Genomic DNA, 18,775 nt, shown 5'->3' on the forward strand with positions numbered 1-18,775 from the left:
TTACTATCATATAAGAACTAACACTTTCTATCATACAGAATAAAGTAATGAGAGTGTTAAGTTGAGTTACGTTGAATGAGGTTTACGAATGAACGTCAAAAATTTACCAAATTCTCTTTTTGTAGATTAGTACCCACTGTGATCTCCTACCCTGGAGTGCCTCAGAGTGCAAAATAAATCACAGTCCTTTGAGTAGACTTAGTACTGAGTCTCAGTGAAATAATAGATTGCTTTTCAACTGTTAGAAGGTGATTTGGTTCTCCTAATAGAGAAGAGTAATGAATAAAAATTAGACAAGCAGAAGTCAACCTTCAGGAAGTCTAAGACTGGGAATGGGTGGGGGTATGCTCTTAATCAGAACCTGGATTTGATTTTCATCTGCTCACCCCAAGGCCCAACTAAGCTGGGCACACTCAAAAACATATTCAAACTCTGGGAATTACCTCAGAATTTAACTAGTCTTCTAGGACCAGAACTACTTCAAGTAGTATGAACCTTCCCAAACAGCTGCAATTTAGATATTCACTCTCAAACTGTATGTTTTCTGTATGAAGCATATGTGGGGGAAGAAAAAGGTTGCCAATTTCTCCTTAATATTCACATAAAGGCTAAATATTAAAAGGCTAAATATAGAGTTTAAGTTGGCCAGGAAAGCATATTAATTCAAACTGAAAAAAGAAAGGTTGAGAGACCGAGGGTCAAGGAGACAGCGAAAAGGAAAATTAATGGAAAGGAGTGAGGGGTAAAAAGTATATGAATCATTATTAGAGAGAAATCTCAGAAACTAAGAGCTTTGAGAGGGAGCAGTTTAAAATGATATGAAGGTCTAGCTTACAGACGAGTGGATAGGTGTCTGAGGTCAAATTAAGCTGAAGGCTACTAACAATTAGGAAATTCAGGAATGATTTGGGTACCCAATGAATGTTGATGGCAAAGTAACTGAATCCTATTTTTAATCATGTTAACTAACTCTTACCAAGATTTTTTTATTTTCTGGTACCCCTAACTCCATCTCCCGCCCACCTTGGTAATCCTCAGATTGCTGTTAGGCAAAGCTGTGCCACCATGCTGATGGACTCTATTGGAAATGTATAGTTTTTGAGCTCCATTGAGTCCCTAGACACGGTTAGCAATCTTCAGGTAATCCTAGTTCACAGTTCTGTTCATAGTAGTAGCTCTTTCAAACTCAAAGCCACCTACCCTTCCTGCTGCCAGTCTCATTCTGAATAGACAGTCTTACTTCCAACCTTGCAGAAAAAAACAAAAAACAAAAAACAATCATACAGGAACTTCCTTAAAATCCTCCCTTTTATAGTCAGTCTTTTCTATCACTTTACTGTCCTTACCTGTCCCTTGTTTGCTTAATCTAACATTCGCCTGAACATGAATTAGCACCCCAAGTTTTTCCATCACTAGGGCCTATAAATATAGGTAAGTCTTCTTCACTTTAAAACAAGTACTTCCTTGTCCATGACCCCTGAAGCTGCCACCACATCTTTTTCTTTCTTTAACATTACAAAGCCTCACTTTCTCCATTCCTCACCATCCTGCAATTAATCAAAACATGCAACAAACAAATATGATAACCAAAATCTGGTTTATGTGTCTGCCACTCAACTGAAACTCTACCTGGAAAGAATACTACTAACTTATTTGCCAAGTTCAGCCTTCACTTTTCTGGTCTCTGTTAGAGCTTGTTACCACACCTCTCCTCACTGGAATCCTCTCCTACATTAGCCTTAGAGTCAGCCTCGGCCCTTGACCTTCTCATGCCTCTCTATCCATTTGTTCACTCCTCTCTCTCCTCATTCTCTTTAAATGTTGATTCTCCCCAGAATCCATCTTCAATCTTTCTCTCTTCTAACGTATACATTCTCTCTCATCTGTTACATCAAATTCTGTAAATTCAACTATACCTGTGATCCCAAAACCTAAATCCAGCCCTAACATCTCCCCTAAGCCAATATTCCCAGTTGTCTACTAAACATTTCCATATTTGCCCTGCAAGTATTTCAAACTCAAAACATTCAAAACAGAACTTATTAATTCCCCCTATACCAGATCCTTCTCTTTTGTTTGTAAAATTTCTTCCCAGAAAGGAGGAGAGGGAAGGAGTTTGTGTAAAGTGAACAAATTAAGCAAGTCTACAGCATGAGGACTAGGAAAGGAGAAGGGGAGCAGTGTTAGTAAAAATTATGGCCAAGATTTATTGCCTGTTTCTTATATATCTGGCATTGTGTTAGGCAGTTTTCATAGATAAGTTACTTATTCTCTTTTGTGATTTCATAGCTACCTTATGAGGTAGCAAGATAGGCAAAATAATGGCTCCCTAAAGATGTCCCTGTACGAATCCCAAAACCTGTAAATATGTCACTGTACATGGCAAAATGGACTTTGAGATGTGATTAAGTTAAGGATCTTGAGATGAGTAGATTATCCTGAACTAGTGAAGTGGGCCCAATGTAATCAGTGTCCTTACAAGAGAGAGGTAGAAGACTTGGAGTCAGAGAAAAAGATATGAAGACAGATGCAGACGATGACATGATGCAACAGTGAGCTAAGGATTGTGGCCAACCTCTAGAAGAAGTGAAAGACTAGAAAAGAATTTTCCCCTAGTATCTCCAGAAAAAATGCATCTCTGCCAAACACCTTGATTTTGGTCCTATAAGAACTATTTCGGACTTTTATCCTTCAGACTGTAAAATAACCAAATTCTGTTGTTTTAAGCCACTAAGTTTGTGATAATTTGTCATAGCATAACGGGAACTATTATTGGCCCATATGCACATGAAGAAATTAAAGCCCAAGGCATTTAAAAACTGGTTTAAGTCCTCACAACTAGTGAGTGGTAGAGCTGGGACTTAAACTCAGGTGATTTTGGCTAGCCACCCATGCCCTTGACTGCAATGCTAACCCCAAAGGAATTATCTAAACTGATGATCCAGGGAAGGTCTGAATGCATACATCAAGAGCAAAAGTATGAGAGATTGGGGAACAAGGGAAATAAAAGCAAGGTGCAGTCATTCAAGGGTGGACCTGGGCAATTATCTAAAACCAGCAGTGCTGCCAAGGACTGACTGACTTATGTCACTCAGTGCTTACAGTTTTAGGGAGGTCTGGCTTTGTTTACAGGAGAGAGTCAGAGTATAGTTTTGTCTCTCTTTCAGTTTAGAGCATCTCCATTAGCCAGTGTGCAAGCTATAAACTGAAATCCTTTGTTCAACAAACTTAATGAGCACTTTCTTTGTGCTGTGAGACATATTAGATCCTAGAAATATAAAATTAAATTGTATGTGCTCTTGCTTCCTCTCTACTCCCTCCTCTGTAATCAACATTTCTTCCTCTGGCCTGTTGTCACATCATTTATATCTGTACTGTTGTGTAGTTTATTGTCATTACTCTATATGACTATAGCAAGCAAAGTTAAATGTCATACTACTCTCTCCAAGAGCCAAGGGCTTGGGAAGATGGGCACTCCTCTACACTGTTGGCAGAGTATAATTTGGCAATATGCATAAAGAGCCCTGAAATGTTTATGAAATTTATATTCAGTAATTCCACTCCTAAGACTTTCTTCTATGAAAATAATCAGACTCACATATGAGGGTAGTTATTTCAGTATTATGAATAATAGTAAAAAAATTAGAAATAACCTAAATGTTAACATTAATGAAATAAGTACACAAATCTTGGTGAATCCAAAAGATGGAAATCTATGCCACCACTAAAAAAGATAATGTTTTCAAATAATATTTAGCGGCATAGGGAAACGTTTGTGATATCTTGTTAAATATAAAAAGTAGAACCAGCAACTATACGGATAGTATGTAAATTGTAGTTAGCTTTGGGTAACAGAATTGTGGGTTACTCTTATTTTCTTATATATATTTCTCCGTATGTTTTAATTTTTCTACATGAACACTTATCACTTTTATAATCAAGGTAAAGACAACCAATAAATGTTGTTTAAATAGAAGAGTAGCAGAGTATGTTTGTGCTGATTATTCTCTGCTTGTCTTCCTAGATCCTTTGCCAGCCCTACTCTCTGCCAGAGAAAAAGCTGACCTCCACAGACTGCATCATTGAGACTTCCTTGTACATAGTTGCAACTTGTATTTGACCAATAAGAGGCTCTGGAATTAAAAAAGAAAAGAGGTGGGGGTGAGGGAGAATAGGAGAAAAGAGAAGTTGGGCTAACTGCTCTCCTGGCTATCTGGCACATTTTGCTTCTCTAGATCCAGGCACATTGGCAGTGGCTGTGTTATGTTACACGTGGCCACAGATCCTGTTGGGTAGCTTCTTCCTCCAGTTCTTCTTCCCCTAGAATTTGGTAGCCATCCTGTCTTCTTGAGTCTTTATGCCTCAGGCCAGTAGGCTTCTTGCTTGCTAATCTCTCAACACTGTACCTTGTTGGCTCCCATCACCCTGCCCACATCTGCAAATTGTCCCTACATTAAACTCTTTCAATTAACTTTATGCATGCACCATCTGTTTTCTGCCAGGCCCCTGACTGGTACAATGTCTAAGGTGAGTATGCAACAGATGCAGGAGTATAGCGGGCAAATAAGCAGGTGGCTGGTGTTCAAAGAGCAGAGGTAGTTGCACAATGGCAGGATCATTGTCTGGAAAAGCAGTAGAGAGCTGAGTCTGGGTAAAGAATGATTTCATTGTAGACTTTTTCAAGAAAAGTGATGATGTTACACAAAAATCGGGGTTCAGGCAGGATAAATAAAACATTGTGGAAAAAGTGAGTTTATAGTATCCCAAGTATAAACTTTGTTGGTAGTTTTGCAACTTCTGGTGGGGAATTTTGAGAGAGTCGATGATGTCTTCACTCCACAGGACTTCATTTATAAGACTTGTGGATGGGTAGGTGCATTCATGAATGTGGTACCATTACCTTCTAAAAGTTCTTGCATGAATTTGTTTGGACTCAAAGTACAACAATGCAAAGAGAATCCTATCACTTCACTAGTGCTGGTGGCTTTGCTTTAAGAGTAGAGCTTACTTCCCGCCTGCTTCTTGCTCCCGCTTGAACTGAGTGGCTCCCGCTATAGCGAGCAGATATCTAACCCTTGTTTTCAACCAGTGTCACTTTTACTTTCTAAACCAGACTTTGTCATTTTGCCTTGGGTTTTGGCTGTCCTGCTTCCACCTCTGATTGGCAACCCTTATAGACTCCTTCCTACCTCTGGGCAGGTTGGACCAGAGGACAGACACGCCTCTGCAAGTGGACTTCCTCACAGGCTGGACTTCGGCATTGGAACCTGAGTCCTTAGGCCAAGTGATCTGAGCAATAAAATTTTACATGTGCATAGGCACACTGTACTTTTTCTAAGGACTTTCAGCTCTGTCTCACTTGAATGTGGACTGTTCCTACCAGGATAAAGGACAGGGGGAAAAGGCAAGTAAAGGGGCTGAGTAGCTGTCCCACAGCCAGATTCAATTCCCTTGTTGCCCATAAACTTGCCCTCATAAAGTTGTAGGAATGTGCCTTAGGTAACAACTCTCACCCCAAAGATAGTATTGCCCAGAGGTGATTTCCAGGGATTCTATTACTTAAATAGTCAGAGGCTGGTTCTTAGCCTGTGTGTCTAGATATAAAGTCTTTCCAGTGCCCTCAAACAATGAAATCTTGGAGAACTGATTCGAACCAACTGAATTCACAAAAATCAAAGTATAAATCAAAAAAAGACTGCTCTAAAATCTTTTATCCCATGTCAAATATCGTAAGAATCCTAAAAGGTACACAATTTCTACTATTAATTCCCTTTAAGACCAGGAAACTGAGACAGAAAAGTTAAGTAACTTGCTCAAGATCCCACAGGTAGTAAGTGGAAAAGCCCAGGTTGGGACTTATGCATTCGGCATCCTTAAAGGACATGCTGGTCTTCAAGGTGGCACTTAAGACTAGACATTCTTGAAGTGGTGTTTAGATCTCATATTTCTTCCTGAGATAAACAGATAGAAATGTAAACTACAGTCAAGATTGGTTGGAGAATATTAAGTACAAATGAATGGGAATTAACAGGGGGTTCTTCAGTTAAGAGTGCTTGAAATATATTCTTCCCCCATGAGGAAAGCACCAGCCAAAGAGATGACTGGCATCTTCTGGTGACAGTACCTCTTTCTCGGTCAGTGTCTTGGCTGACAAGAGTGACTGACAGGTCAAGATCTTGGTCTCTTTCAATTTTTCTTCATTCTACCACTGAGTTTTCCATAACACATTCTTCTCTTACATGTGTTAATGTCATTGTCTCACATCTTTAAACATGCTAATAGCCAGGCTTTGACTGAAGTCAATCCAATGTCTAGATTAGAACTTAAGCCAGAAGCCCATTAGCTGGCCTTTTCCTGAGTCATGATTTTGAGTTTGCTTTTGTTGACTCTTGCCTCATTCTTTTGTATTGATTTGCTTAGTTTAACTGTGTTCTGAGGTGCTTTACTGTCATTCTTATGTATCTTCAATATTCTCTCCTTTCTAAAGCTGAATTTTTTACTTGTTTTCTAATGTTGGGGGCATTTTCCAAGTCAACAGTCATCACAACTGTCCCCCATTTGAAAATGAAAGCAGTATCTAGACCTTTAATTATTATTTCATTCTGATTGTTTTGCTCAAAGCTCCCTGATATCAACTGTATAGAGATGAAAATTTTCTTAGGGATTTTAGAGAGATAATGAGATGATGTTAAAAACACTGGGAACTTCTGTACTGGACAACGGCATAGAAAGAAACAGTGTGACTTGTCCTCCTGAGTAATCTTGAAAAGTGGCACATGTTAAAATGGGAAATATGTTGATGTGACTGTTAAAACTATTGAAAACAATCTTAAGAAATAAAATCTGAAAGCAAGACTTGATTTTCCACACACTTTCTCCACTGTTACACACGACTGGTTTGGATCTCAGAACACAAACATGAAAAGCCAACTCTCTAAATACCTGCTTCATAAACTTATATGAGTTAATAAGTTTATGAGTTTTACAACTACCTTGTAAATTTATGTCATTCATAAGGTGTTCATAAGTCTTGAGACTATATTCTATCCTGTGACATGAGTCTAGCACCTGACTTTAGTTTACACTTTTAAATATATATAATATAATTAAATAGCATATATACAAAAATATATGTGACAGCAACATTTAGGAAAAATAATAAAGGAAATGCCAAGTGGAATACAAAAATAATCCTTTCACTTCAGTGTCCTTTTTCTAATGATGATACCAAGAGGTGTTTTACATGGAAGCTTGGTTATTCTGCACAACAAAAACTGAAATCAAGAGAATAGGTAAAACATTTCAAACATTCCTAGCGATTTTAATAGTCTTGTAAAAGCCTATCTGCTTCAACAGTAAGGGCTTTCTTTTCTAATGGAAGTTAAGTGTTTTGAGAAATCAAGCCACAGGAAAGGGACTTTGGAAACTTTTGTGCCTCAAGCAAACTTGATAGGTGGGGCCAAATCTAGAATGGGTAAAATGTCAAGAGAGGAAGTCCACAGTTCACACAGTTGCACATTTTGAAGGTGCGTTATTCATGGTGAACACTCTCCACTCTTTTCTATCCTACTCAGCTCCAAGAGTTTCATTGGACTTCCTTGCCTTCGGCCTTCCACTGGATTTGACCTATGAAATGCACCTGTAGGAGATCAGCTATGAGTGAACATGTGCTTGGTGGATTTACTCCCCCAGCACCCTTCCTGTTACATCTCTGCACAGGCTAATGTTTAGGTCAGATGGGCCCTTCCATATCGCTCTGCATAGGGGTGGTACCATCTCCCCGTTTGCCTAATTCTGAAGTACTGTACCGTCTACTATTGGTTTATCTAAAGCTGCCCACGTCTGTGAGCATTTCCTTTTGGAAAGTCTCATCACTTAACCTAGTTCAAATGGGCTGTGAGATTCTTTCTAGAATACTGACTGATACAAACGTTGAAACTAAAAATACCCAGATCTAGTGGTTTTAAGTGAAGTCATTTTTAATAAAATGAAAAAGTAATTTTGAAAACTTTGCTAACTACTCAGATGAACATTAATGTGCTAGGGAAAAGTATTGGACAAATTTCCTCAAGATTGAATTTTTATTTTACTTTATAAAAAGATATGGAAGAGAGTGAGAAAGAGAGAGACAGAGAGAGAGACAGACAGACAGACAGACAGACAGACACAAAAGAATACCGGGATTAGAGGTAAAAATCTTAGAAGAGGAGAATGAATTCATTGTTCATCTTAACTGTAAGTTACAGAGCGGCTAAAAATTTGATTAGATGAGTAGATTTTTTTTTTTTTTTGAAGGTTTTTACAATCAATACTTTCAAGGCAAAACTGTGGGAGCTCTCATCACACATGACAAAATGGTTGCAACAAAAACAAAGTTTGAGAGTTGGGTGATTCCGTTGATCATCACTCATAGTTCTCAAATTGGATGAAAATTATAGATATAGAAATAAACAACTCTTTCATCGGCCATCTTTCATCATTTAAAATGTCCTTTAAGTATTTCTCTAAGGCACACATGAAAGTGACAAGTAGATGGAAAACAGTTATCAGCCACCACATGTCAGAAATGACACAACCTCACAGAAGATGTATTAAAATTTTCACCAACAGTAGTATAAACATTTGCACTAATTCCCCTGTTGGCCACATTATGCTGTTTTCAGCCTTCTCTCAATAAATATAACTTCCAGGAGAGCAGAGTTATTGTATTTCTTGTTTACCACTCTGTCTTAGTCTATTTGGCCTGTTATAACAGAATACCATTGACTGGTGGTTTATAAATCACAGAAATTTATTTTTCCTAGTTTTGGAGGCTGAGAAGTCCAAAATCAAGGTGCCAGCAGATTCGATGTCTAGCTAGAGACTACTTCTTGGCTCATAGATGGTCGTCTTCTCTCTGTGTCCTCACATGGCAGAAGGGGTGACGGAGCTCTCTGGAATTTCTTTTGTAAGGGCACTAATCTCATTGGTGAGGGCTCCACCCTCATGATCTGATCACCTCCTGAAGGCCCCACCTCCAAATACCATCACATTGATAATTAGGATTCCATCATATGAGTTTGTGAAGGACACATCCAGTCTACAGCAACTGTATATCCTAAAACAGAACCGGACCTTGTCACTTAATAAATATTTGCTGGACAACTGAGTGGGTGCTTCTTCAATGATTACTCTGGTCTAGCTCATAATAGAAAGTAAACCAAAATATTTTTTTTTCTTAAAACAATATGGATGTACTGTGTGGTTTAATACAAATGCAAAATTTAAATAATATTTTTAGTTAGAATATGAGACATCAGTGGTTTTTTTGTTTTGCTTTGTTTTTCTAATGATCGCCTTCCCAAGATGCTGGAGGTTAAAGTTGGCTCTTCTATGCCTTTAGCAGCCCTGCTCAAAAGCAGGTAATAGAAAATTTAGCCATTGTATTTAGGCCAATGTGAGCCATAATTACTGTGTTATTATCAACTTAGTTTCTTCGGCTCCATTTTCTGCTAGTCTGCCCTTTGGGGTATTTTTTTTTTTCAAATAATTGGAGGTTACTTACAGTGTATTCTTTCATTTATTTATCCATTCATTTTTATCTTTAAGTTGGTTGAGCAGTTATTTATATATAAAGCATGTATCTATGAATTCTTAACAGAGCTCTTTTATTACTTCATGTCTTAGGTTGGGTCTGGAGAACAGACTATGAGATGAAGACTCATATGTAGAAATTTATTGGGAAATATGCTCAAAATCAATTCTTCTCTGGAAGTGAAAAAATAGGAGAAAGAAATTGCATGAGGATGCCTTTCAACAAAGGTTTACTGTAACTGGGGTGACCATTCAGAGTTGACCAGTCTTAAGGCAAGGGATCTGGACCTCTATATCCTGTCTTCCTGTCCCCCACCCCCAACCCACATCATAGATCGCTCGGGGATGTGGGCATGTGGGCTGCCCTGTGAATGAGGCACGATTTCAGGCAGGGAGCCTCTATTCCATTGAGGGCAATTCCTGAACAGCAGTTCAGCTGAGAGCCTCAGCTGCCATCAATCCCGGCACCAGGAGAATGAGTGCTCAGTCCTAAAGGGGGATCTGCATCATGCATTATAGCATATGCTATCCCTATAGTAGGGTTCCCATGTCCTTCCAAGGAGTTCCTACTGAAACATTGTTTCTCAAGAATGCAGCGTCGTTTCCTCTGGGTGTGCTGGCCATATCTGCAACTTTCAAATGCAGTGATTTGGGACTTCAGAGGGAAACATGATCTTCTATTCTGGGGGACAGAAAAGTCACAGGCTTTGACTCTGTTCTTAGACTGGATTTTCCCACCTCCAATATCCTTACCAACTTTTGAAAACCAGTGTTCAACTTCCTTTCCTTAAGAAAATTTATTCAAGTATTCATGGACTGCCAGGTTACTTACTCCAGTTATAATCCAGTTCATTGCTAGTAGGCCCTGGATTTATCCTGGCAACAATATATTTAAAAACCCTTGAGTCCATGATTTATTGTTTATAAACTTATTTCATGTGAATTTTTTTTTATTTTTATGAATATTTGTGTTCTTTGCTAGAGATGGTTGTTTGAGGTTTAAGGATAGCCTTATTCAGAATAATGTAATGAAAAATAATTAGGTAAAGAAAGTGGTTGTTATTGCAATCATGCCTGTAGAGTGATACTTGGAGGTCGATGGAGAGCTGAGGCAGCTCCAAGTGCTTTCTTCTTTCTCATGGACCACTAGAGTCTCAAAAATTGAATTGGCCTTTCAATTCTCTCACTAACAGTAGCCAATCCTTTGTATTCTCTAGCCTATGTACTAGAAGGAGCCAGTTTGATTGGCTTAGCTAATTACCAATGACTTTATCAGGTATTGCTCTTAATATCAGGTTAAATCATGAGTCATCAGCTAGCCTATGGATGACTGTCCTTGAATCAGAGGCCATTCTTGTTCTAAACAGTAACTATTCTAGTCCTGGCACTGTTGTTTTGAGTAGGGGGCTACAGTAAGGAAATTTGCATCTAGAAAAAGGTCATAGACCTTGGTAGAGAGGTCATCGCTAACATACAATATTCATCCTTTAGATGTCCATTTGAGGGTATCCAATACCAAAAGTTTACTGTGTACGTGGCAAACTGAGAACTCTTTTTATTTGCTGTAAAGTCATCCCTTTCAAGTCTTGTTAGATATATTAAAGTCCATATGTAATTTATTTATATTCTTTATCATATTTGTATTCTGCTTATATAAAAAGAAGTTTGAAGATAAACATGTATTAACAAGAGTGCATACTCAAAGGAAAAATACTAATTAATTAAGTTTTCCTGATACTATTGAAATAAAAATTACACTTACTATTATTCAGGTACACATGTGTAAAGTGTTAATGGCTTTTTCAAGTAATTTTATACAAAGGAATGATGACTTTAAACTCGAATAGTCTTCAAAACTTCTATCATGGATCCATGGATTAGTGTCTAAAATTATAGCATATAAAATAAAAGAGACATTACTATTGTAGCTAGACATTTGCAGCATTCAATAGTAACAGGATGTTTGTATTTGCTGCACGTAGTCCTGTGTAATCATAGCTAAACAAAACTATTACTTTGAGTTTGATGACATAGCAAGAGTAGGAAATGTTTTATTTCTTAAATGATGGAAATTAATAGTTATTTTGGCAATCAGGCAAAATTACTGTTAAAATGTAGAAATAGGTTTCCTTGAGAAAAGCATGAATTTAATCTAGGCTGAGAAAAAATTATTTTCACAAATATACCAAATTGAATTGGAAATATTTTTGGTGCTTTTCCTAAATATAAATGTTAGTGACAATTAAAGTATCTATTTATGAATTACTGTAGAAGCCTACCAGAAAAAACCTGAGCCAGTCATTACGTTTGCTCCCTGATACTTCCCTGCCCTTCTCCTTGCTAACTGGCTTCCAGTTAGTTCAGCTAGTATGAAACACTGGTGGAAGCGGGGAGGCAAGAGAAAGGACTACAGGGATCTCTCTCTCTCTCTCTCTCTCTCAATCTCTTACTCTCTCTTATTGTTATATTTTCATAACTGCAATTCCTTACAGTTCCAAGTCTCTTCTGGACAGCCTCTCTCTCTCTGTGCTCTTAGCTTCTGCCAGGCAGTCCCTGCTATGATTTTAACTCCTGCCAGGCTGCCCAGGTTCTGGTTTCTGATAACACTACCTCCTCCCTATATCCAGCCAACCCTAGAGAAAGAAGCAACTTCTTGTTGTAGCTAATCTCTGAGTTGCCTTGCCATTTCCTGTTTGGCTTTTCAGCAGCTCCATCACAGTGTAATTAATACCTTGTATTTAATGCCTTCTGTTTGAGATAGGGTGTGTTTTCAGTTTGCTTGACTGGACTTTGAGTCATATGGCACTTCCACATTTCCCATGCATGGCATAGTAGAATAGTAGGGCTGGACATTACACAATCATATAGTTTGAGTAACTTTGAGTAAAAACGTGAACAGGAGCGGATATTAAACAACTATATGCATATATGATGTTTCACTTAAATTTAGCTTTATGCGATTTATCCCAACACCTTTCTTTTGGATCGTCCCCAACTTCTAGTCACATTCTACTCTATTTCTTTGTACATGAAGATGTCAGAATAATGACTATCAAATATTTCATGCATATTACTTCTTTGTTCAAACACCCAGAGGATATTTCTTTGGTGAAACATCCATATACTCTTGAGTCTAGCTCTTATAGATTTTTCAATAATTTCCCTCCATCATTTCCTTCTTCCCTTATCTCTATAACCTTATATCCTATGTTATGCCTCAATGAAGTCTATCTGTTCCAGTCAAACTATCTTGCTTTCCATTCTTAACATTCAATTTCCTGTTCTCTACCATTGTGTTTTCACTACAGTAGCAGCATCCTTTCTTATCATATCTTTGACATTGATAATACTGTATACAGAATAAGAATAACTTATAATTAATGCACCATCATACACATGTGTAACTTCTCTGGATTTCTCTCTCTTCTTAAATATTGGTATTCTACAGGATTCTAGTCTAAGCCCTGTTACCTTTTCATTCTACATTTTTTTTTTTGAATGACTTCCTCCATTTTGATGAATTCAGCTCCAAAAATCTATGACCCTCTAAATTTAAATATCTCATCTCTGGACTCTCTCCTCAGCTTCAAACATTGTATTTCCGGCTAACTAAATATTTCTACCTGGTTGCCTGGCAGGCGCATAAAATGTAAAATGTCCCAAATTGAACTTACTCTTCTTCCCCTACCATCCTCAGCCCTCCCTTTTCGAGATTCTTTAGCTTTAATAAATGTCACCTCTTAACTAGAAACCTGAGACTTTTTTGACACCTTCAAAAAGGTTGCTATCTTAGATCTGTCACAAATCCTGAAACGTCTCTTGAATTTGCCCTTCCTCAACATCTACATTGCCTGAGTCTTTTAGTAGGCCATTGTTATAAACAATCTTTTCAACTTCATTCCCTGCCTCTTGTGGCTCACTACCAAACTGGCTTTCTTTTAATTCCTAAAACACACCTGTGCAGGTCTTATCTTAGGAATATTTGCATTTGCTGTTCCTTTTTCTTTAAGTTCTTCACAAAGTTATCTTTCTCTTGTTTATCCAATCTAAACAAGTTCTTTCTTATCCCAATATTCCCCATCACACAGCCTACTGTTTATACCCTTCATTACCCCTTATCACAATCTGTGAATATTTGTTCATTTGGTTAGTCACTTATCATTTGTCTTCTTCACTTGAGTTTAAGCTTTGTGATCACTTTGTGCTCAGAAGATTATAGGTGTTGACTAAATACTGTTGCATACAGAAATGAATGATGGAATAAATGAACTAAGCAGGGGCTTTTGTCTGTCTCCCAGGTCCTCTGTATTGTATCATGCATGAATCTGATCATGTCACTGTCCTGCTTAAAATCCTTTGGTGGTTTCCTGTAATAGTCATTTTAACAGTTAGCAAATCTTTATGAGATTTACAATTGTGGTGAGAAGAAGGCTTCAGAATCTTAAGTTTAAATTGAAACTGCAGGAATAGATAGAAGAATGAGCTCCTTACCTTCACCTCCTGGTCCTGTGAAAGTTCAAAGCCTGGAGCCAATGTTGGTCAAATATTTATTATTTAAATTCCATTACCAGGCAGACAGGGAAGTGAAGAAAGCACCGGGCTATAAACTGAAGGATCTGTATCTTAACTTTCCAGTCCTTAGGTCATCAGGACTTTTCAGTTCTTAATTTCTTCAGATTTAAAATGAGGAGATTGTACAAATAATCTCCAAGGTGCCTTTCAGTTCTGTGATTCTATGATTCTCAGGCATTAGACTACCATGTCCCAGGATTATTTTTTGAGCATCATATTAAATAACATGTGAATTGTTAAATATAATATAAATTGTATTATTTTTATACCCTCATTACAGAGTAAGTTACACTTGGGCTTCAGAAATTGTTTATGACTTTGATGATGGGTAGTTTCCAAGTATCATTTGTTTCTTTCTGAAAGTAGTTTCAAGCCCAGTGAAAATAAATGGTATTTAGAAATGCTAGTAAATGGAATAAAAGGTAAAGGAGAGCAATATATTTTGCCTACTATGTGTTGGGTGCTTTATGTATTTTATACCTTAAAATAGGCCTACCATCTCACTTGCTAAAGGAACACGGTGGCACTTGTCTAAGACTCCATAACTGGTAAGTGGCTGAGTACTTTGGAACATAGTACTAGTTCTTCCCACAATCCTTTTATACACTGAAGCATCTGGTGCAAAATCTCAGCTCTAATTCCTGTCAAGTACATGAACACTAGCTCACTTCTCAAGTAAAGGGATACATGAGCAGCAGAAGGAAGCCTTAGGGAAAGTGAGTAGGATTGAAAAGAGAACTCTTGATTGCAACCTCACCCCAGTTCAGGAGCTATCCCTGGATAACTGAGCTTGTTTGAGAGCATCCCTGATCATTGCCGTTGGCCTCCTCCTTAATAGTCAGTCATCAAAGTCTAGGGACGAGAGTAGCTGGTGCCACTGAATAGGACCTACTCCCAGTGGTCAGTACCTATGGGCCCTAATTTGCTTCAGAAAAGGAGAAAACACAATTATTGATCTACTCTTAATGCAACATCATTGGAAACAGTTTCCTTACTTTTGGTTTATTTTAATTTGTTTTTAGAGAGACACACATTTCATGATTCAGGTCCTTTTCAAACATAAATCATAGATAGGACATTCGAATTCATAGAGTGGAAATATGTATAAGGCGGGATGGTCCAGCTGAATCACTGTGGAGACTTGTGGGTTTTACTTATAAAACAGGCATAAACAAGGACCTTTCAAAGGGCTGATAGCCCACAGTACTCCCTTCAGGGAGTAAAGCTTTGTTATTTGCATCTTAGGAAAGAAGATACAAAAACAATCAACAAAGAAACAGTCAACAAATGAATGCCATCAGGAATGTAGTAAGAGACATCTCTTAAGAAAAACACTTTCTTGCTAAGTTAAACAACGACCCAACCCCCTTGCTTTTTAATATGGAGGTAAAGAATGAAAAATCATGCTCATTTTTCTCTTTCTTCTCTTATGATATCACTCTGGCACTTGCTTTCATAAGGAAGCTAAGAACATTATCTATTGTACTAATTGCTCCAAAGGTCTTTGGAAGAAGATTATCTCCAATTCAATTTTTTTTGTGTGTGATAAATAATGCTTGTTATAAATAATTCATTGAAGGGTGAAAATATTTTCTGTTTTAATAGTGCAAAATACCAGAATGAATGACTAGTCAACTATATATTAAAAATGATCATATTTTATTCAATACACACCTAATGGTACCTGACATTTTAGTTAGAATTTTTATAAGGCAGAGCAGTTTAATAATATTGGTCAGTATTACTGTTCTCTGCATAACACATTTTCACTAGCTACTCCAAAGCTTGCTAAGCTGTTGGATAACAAATGGGAAAATATCACACCACAGGCAATATTTACCCATCCAACAGGCAAAACAAGAAAATGGAACCTAGGCTTAGAATCCTCTAGTGTTACTCAATCAAGGCAAATTATTTATTATCTTCTGCCCAGGAAGTCCCATGGGGCATGAAATATTGATTTAGGAATTTGCTGGGCATGAATGTCTGTGTGTTGCAACTATGTTCTTTTATATAACTTCTTAATATATGATAATTTTTTTCTATTGTGCTGTGATAAGGCTAAATAAGAAATTAAACCTGGCTATTAATAAACATAAAATGTCAACACTAAATTCTTTTTATAACGACTAACTTGGGGTCATTAAAGTTCACTGCATGGTGTGCAGGATTGCACAAAGCATTGTTTATATCCATGTCTAGCTTCATCTCTTCCTTCACCTTACAACAGCACAAGCTCTGCTGCATCCTACAAGATCCGGTTCCAAACTTTTTGGGAATGCGATTTGGAGGGCCTGGTTATTCTTTATGGTTTACCTAGGGCTTCTCAAAGTTAGGAGATTCTCAAAGTCAGGGCTCTAGGTACTGGGGAGGGGCTAAAGCTGGGCCATAAAGAGGTTTGAGAAGAAGAGCAGGAGCTATTTATTATCTGAGCAGAAGAGAGGACTCTGGAACGACTGTGAAGGAAAAAAAGAAAAGGTATGAAGCATAAAGAACGGCAACCTGCAAAGTTATTTCATCAGCTAAAATTTTGTTCTGTACCATTCTACATGTCCATAGAATATCCAATATTAAAAGTAAGGGTCACATATTATTTATTTATTTGTTTGCTCTACTCAGTTGGTGCTTCCTATGCAAGATCAGCATAGCAGTTACTGAAGGCTCTGGAGTCACGCTGCCTAGATTCTAATCTAGCTTCTGCTACTTTCTAAAAATGTGGTCTTAATGACCCTTGGCCTCAGTTTCCTCAACTCTCTAATAACTAAATTACCTCTCTTGTAAGATTATTGTAAAGGAAAAGATATATAATACATAGTGCATTTGTGTATATATATTTGTACATATGTAAGACATTTTTCATATATCTTTATATATGTATACCTAAAACAGTGCCTGGCATTTGTCTGAATTAATAATGTTCAGCAGAATTATCAAATTCACTGTTGTTTTATAGTTTCTATTTAGCTTCCCTGTAGACCTTGTCGTCCCTACTCTCTGGAAGCTCCATGAAAAGAAACTTACATTTTGTAGTGGCTACATATATTTTGTTGTCTCCCATATGATTTAGTGGCAGGCGAATCAGGTCTGGATAATCACTGTTGCATTCATCTCACCAGAGGGAAGGTATATTTCTCAAGCTTGGATGTGCAAATCCTCACCAGAAAAAGGTTTACTGGTGCCTGAGATGGCTGGCTTTAGGCTGTGTAAACCTGGAACACTGGGAGTGGCTACCTTTGTCCCCTTTAGGGAGGTCCTGCCTGAAAATCACCAAGACCCTGGTAAAGCCAATAAATGGAGAGAGGAGGCCCTTGAGGACATCATTTGAATTTCAGGTCTCAATCTTGCCTCAAAAGAGTGCCCTGGACTTCATACTAAACCACATGTAAAATAAATAGATTTGACTGAGTGGGGGGAAAAAAAAAGTGCTCTTTGGATCCTCTGATTTTTTGAGGAAATAGATTCTGTCTTTATTTAAATTAGTTTGTATTGGATTTGCTACCAAATTATATTAATATATTTTCTTCAAGTCGACTTGGTCTGCATGATCCTCTTTGATACCACTGACCTTAAATAAGGTCCTCTACATAGAACACAACCAATATCTACTTAATGCATGTATGGATGAGCTAAAAAATTTGAAACTCTCAAAGTCCAGGAGCCCATTAATTTAATCTCCTGCACATTATCATACTGTCCTAAGCAATTCAAGTTCAATGTAAGTGTATCTTATCTTGTTGTGGAGAAACACAAGATGTAGCCCTGAGGATCATGTTGGATGAATGGGACTGCTGAGAAGACCTCTTGGGGAGACCAGGGATTTAGCATCAGAAGAACTAATTTCCTTTCAGCATAGCGAACTCCATGGTCTATTCAGTCTCTTAACTTAGCTGAACACCCTTCTTCAATCATAAAATGAGAAAATATTATTTACGCTACAGGGTTGATGTTAGGCTCAAAGAAACTCACTGATGTGTGAGCTAAGAATGATACAAATATTATTTGTTGAATCCCTCCTCCCTATTTCAATTTATGATACATACCTGCCAAATCATGAACCTAAACGTTGTTAAAATGGTTTTCCCTGTCAGATACATAAGAGGCACATTTCAGAAGAATATATGTAAGTATATGCAATCATATCTGAGTCTGGGGTGTGACTTTTGGGGGAATACTTAACGTCCTCTGTCAAAGGAGTGGTTCCATTGCCACATTATCCCCAGGAATCCCTTCCGTTTTGCCATTTCAGGGCTCCAAAGGGCAGATGCGATGCTGTGCTTCAGACTCTTAAGAGACCCTTTGCCATCCCTGTAGCTGACTACCTGTGAGCAGCCACTCCTTTGGGTGCTTTTTGTGGGCGTGGCGAGAAGCACCTGCTCCCGGGCTCTCCTTGAATCTTGCTCCAATCCCTTCAATTTAAGGGTGTAGCTCTGTAGTCTCCTAGCTATTCCCTTAGGTGTGCTTTAGGAGATCCGGTTTCAATCCCCGGTGGGTAGCTCTCAGGTCCCGTTACAATTCCCCAGAGCTCTGTGTGTGTGTGTGTGTGTGCGGGAGGGACAGAGCCAGGGAGAGATCGAGTGAGGGGACGAGACTCCGGGGCTCCAGTTACCGCCCCGCACGGCCCCCGCCGCGC

The 18,775-nt window shown here is 38.1% G+C and overlaps 1 protein-coding gene across 1 annotated transcript in view; it reads left to right on the top strand.

The window, feature by feature from the left end:
- The first annotated feature begins 17,287 nt into the window (after positions 1-17,287).
- PARD3B (par-3 family cell polarity regulator beta) overlaps positions 17,288-18,775 on the top strand; it is a 905,664-nt gene continuing 904,176 nt past the window's right edge. Inside the window, exon 1 of the mRNA XM_025039317.1 lies at positions 17,288-17,423. Coding sequence (XP_024895085.1) covers positions 17,288-17,423 — 136 coding nt within the window. The remainder of the gene's footprint in view (positions 17,424-18,775) is intronic.

The sequence above is a fragment of the Pteropus alecto genome, unplaced genomic scaffold (genome assembly GCF_000325575.1).
Source record: "Pteropus alecto unplaced genomic scaffold, ASM32557v1 scaffold3, whole genome shotgun sequence".
NCBI classification, from domain to species: domain Eukaryota; kingdom Metazoa; phylum Chordata; class Mammalia; order Chiroptera; family Pteropodidae; genus Pteropus; species Pteropus alecto.